General features: G+C 31.2%; 1 protein-coding gene across 1 annotated transcript; it reads right to left on the bottom strand.

Moving 5' to 3' along the window:
- Positions 1-1,416: 1,416 nt before the first annotated feature.
- On the bottom strand, positions 1,417-3,023 carry LOC133825718 (uncharacterized). Its single transcript, XM_062258626.1, has 2 exons — positions 2,295-3,023; positions 1,417-1,425 (listed from the first exon to the last, which is right to left on the bottom strand). The coding sequence occupies exons 1-2, from the start codon at positions 3,021-3,023 to the stop codon at positions 1,417-1,419; spliced, it is 738 nt and encodes a 245-aa protein (XP_062114610.1).
- Positions 3,024-3,892: the final 869 nt, after the last annotated feature.

Genomic DNA, 3,892 nt, shown 5'->3' with positions numbered 1-3,892 from the left:
GTGATAGGTCTTCTAATCAATTCAAAAAAATACAAAATCTTTTGACAATACCCAAAATACCCCTCTCATAATTTTCCCATCCACTTCCTCTTCTCTCTTCCCTCTCTCTCCCTCAACCCATTCCTCTTAACTCTCCATAGAAAAAAAGATCATGAGTATGACAAAATATAAGAGAACTCAATGTAAGAGCAAATATTACTTACTTAGGACACTAAAATACTGCATTTCGAACAGATCTGAGCATGATTTTTTTAGTTTTTTTTTTGTGATTTTTTTTTTCAGATTTGAAACTCTGAAATCTGTAGAAAATCAATGTTGTTCGATGGTGCTCGATGTCAGCTCGATGGGGCCTTCAAAATCAAGAATTTTATGAAGAAAAAAAAATGATGTTGCTCGATAGTGGTTCGATGGTGTTCGATGCGATTCTTGCAAGATACGTAATTTTTCACTCAGGTGTCCATTTGGGGTGATTTTTTTATTTTGGTATTTTTTTTCAAGATCTACACGTTTGAGATGTATATATACATATTTTTTTCTACAGATTTCAGAGTTTCAAATCTGAAAAATAACTCAAAAATCATGCCCAACTCGACCGTGTTCGATGCCACCTCGATGGGGCCTTCAAAATCGAGATTTTCATGAAAAAATCGACGTTGCTCGATGGTGGTTCGATGGTTACTTGATGGTAATTCGATACAATTATTGTAAGAGACATAATTTTTATTCGGGTGTCCGTTTGGGATGATTATTTTTTTGAGATCTACACGTTTTAGATGTTCACATACACATTTTCAAAGTTTATAACTTGAAAACATACCAAAATATATCTTGAACATGAGGTATGGTTTGCATGTTGTATTTATTTCAAGATTTACACTTCCCAAATGTGTATATACACATCTCAAACGTATAGATCTTGAAAAAATACCAAAAATATAAAAACAAATCATCCTAAACGGATACTCGAGTGAAAAATTACGTATCTTGCAAGAATCGCATCGAACACCATTGAACCTCCATCGAACCACCATCGAGCAACATCAATTTTTTCATAAAAATCTTGATTTTGAAGGCCCGTCGAGCTTGCATCGAGCACCATCGAAACAATGATATATATTATTATAATACTAATGATTTAACCTATTTTGCTAAAATCTTTAAAACAATGATATTTTTTTCTTATTTTTTTTTACAATGGATAGAGTTATTTTGCTCCAAGGCCCAAATTTTTTTGTTGCTTAAATCTTTTTTGAACACATTTTAATAGAGGAATATGTTTTATTAAATTTACATAAATTATATTTTTTATACCATCTTAATTGATTGCATGAAAATTGTAAAACCAAAAACTAATTAGTTGATAGTAGGACTTTTATTTTAATTTTTTCAACTCAGTAATTGAGAATGTCCTAATAGTCAATCACACTGTACAAATAAAAGAAAATAGGTAATTCTATATTGAATGATATTGGACACACTCGTGTTTATTATTATGAAAACTACAATAAAGTTATTTCCACAAAAGTAAAGTATTTTAAATATATATTTTAAGTAATTTTCATAAAAGATTTTAGTATAAAACAAGAAAATGACAACATCAAAGTAACTTACGAGTATGAATATATTACTAAGGAATACATTTAAAAAAAAAAACATAAATAAATCAGTATCAAATACCAAGTTGCTAAAACAAAATGCTGGAATTTAAGGGCCTTATGGTTTGAATTCCTTTCTATTTACTCTTACAATTGAAGAATTCTTACAAGTTTTTACGTTGTGTCCCCTTTGGTGGCATAGTCGACACTTATTTTAGGTAATCTTTCCAAAAGAACTCTTATATTGTTTCTTTTGTGGTCGACCAATTGGACGAGTAGTTTGGGGAGGCAAAACTTCTATTCTTTGGACTTCTTCTGGTATATCCCAAGTGTGTGGATCACTTAACAGTAGAATAGATATTTCATAAGTTGTAACATAAGCTTCTTTTGTGTAGTAGTACGAGAAAAAATCATAACAATTCAAAACTATCTTTGATATGACAGCTATTGAATGTGAACAAGGCATTTCATCGTGTTGAAAGCACTTACATGTGCATGTTCTTTTTTCCAAATCTATTGTGTATGATTTATTCCCATCTTTCACTGTGAAAATTACTTGATCATCATTTGATATTTCAACTTGCATTTGGAATAAAAAATTTCAAAACTAAATATATGAATAATATATTGTCAATAAAAAAGTATATACTAAACTATTTATGTATTATTTAAGCAAGAACAATTGTTGAATAGTGTTACCTTCATTTTTACTGACTTATCCCTTTTATAACACAATACGTCTTCTGCCTTCTTAGCTAGGTGTGTGCATGTTGATAGGCACTCTAGTAATGTTGCAACTGTTAACTCTTGTACTTCTTCAATATCTGCATCTATGGACTCTGCAATATTGGATGTCATTGTTGAATATCGTGTGTTGCTGCTGAATAGTCTTGTCCAATTTTTATAACCAACTTCATCATGCAAATAAGCTCGAATGTGACCATCTATTCCATCCAGATCATTCATAATTTTTTCAAAATCATCCACGTTGTAAGCTCTGCATGCACCATTGACTGTATCTCTGACTTCATCACCACTTCTTTTGAAACTAGTTTTTATGTTTTGTAGTAGATGATATGAGATCACACCATGCATAGGATTAGGATAGACTGCATTGGTTGCTTTTTTGATACTCTCATGTCTATCAGATATGACGCACTGTCCATATCGTACTCCAAATGCTTCTTTCACTTTTGTTAGGAACCAATTCCATGAATCATCATTCTTAGAGTTGACCACTGCAAACGCCAGTGGAAAAACTCCTCTATTTGCATTTTGTGCACTCGCTATTAACACAATTTCGCCATATGTACACTTTGAAAATGTTCTATCGACAAAAATGATTGGTGTACTTTGATGCCAACCTTTTTTGGATGATCCCATGGCATAGAATAAGTACTTGAATCTATTTGCAATGTCAATCACCATGTCTATTTTAGTTCCTATATATGAATTATTATTTTGTCAAAAGTAGTCATTTAGATAATCACTACAAATAAAGGTACTCTTTAGTGACAATATTTTAGTCACAGCATATATTTTGTATGACTAAATGCTACTTTTAGTCACAACAAAAAAAATTATGTGACTAGAAAGTCATACTTAATCACAGGTTGTCATTAATATAGTTTTAGTCACATTCTATTACTTTTATGGGGTGTTTAGTATGAGGTTTGGGTTTGTAGGAGTAGAATTAGAGGGGGTTTAGAATAAGGGAATGTGAAACTCAAGTGTTTAAAAGGGTTAAGATTACCCTCAAATCAAGCTTAAAAATAGGACCCATTTGGAAACAAAAACCCCAAGCCATTAAAAATAAATTTACCAAACATGAGTTAGATTTGACATTACCATTCCCACCAAATCAAACTCCCATACCAAACACCTCTTTAGTGATAAAGTTTGTTGTGACTAAAAATACATTTAGTGACAACAAATTGTGATTTTTGTGACTAATACTTATAGTCAAGGACTTTTTAGTGATGGCATAGGTAAGATGATTTTTTCTTTAGTCACAAATTTTTTACATGTAGTCACAAATTTTTGTGTGACTAAAACTAAGATTTTTTTATAGTGAATGGATATTGGTATGACATAAATGAACTAATTAACACCATATTTTCACAAATAATGAAAAATGTTACCTGGGTTGCATTGCTGAAGCATGTATAAAATGCCATGTAGTTTGTGTTATGACTCTTGTTGGGTCTCCCTAATGAGTTCCAATGCCTTTTGCTTTGCTCTCCAAACCTTTTGGTACGAAATTAATACATTGTAATCTTCGATCATATCATCAATGA

Source organism: Humulus lupulus, chromosome 3 (genome assembly GCF_963169125.1).
Source record: "Humulus lupulus chromosome 3, drHumLupu1.1, whole genome shotgun sequence".
Taxonomy (NCBI): Eukaryota; Viridiplantae; Streptophyta; class Magnoliopsida; order Rosales; family Cannabaceae; genus Humulus; species Humulus lupulus.
The sequence above is the reverse complement of the archived record's forward strand: the minus strand, read 5'-3'. Positions and strand labels throughout refer to the sequence as shown.

Excerpts from the sequence above, each read along its gene's own strand:
- LOC133825718 (XM_062258626.1), bottom strand. The coding sequence starts at position 3,023 with ATGGTGATTGACATTGCAAATAGATTCAAGTACTTATTCTATGCCATG.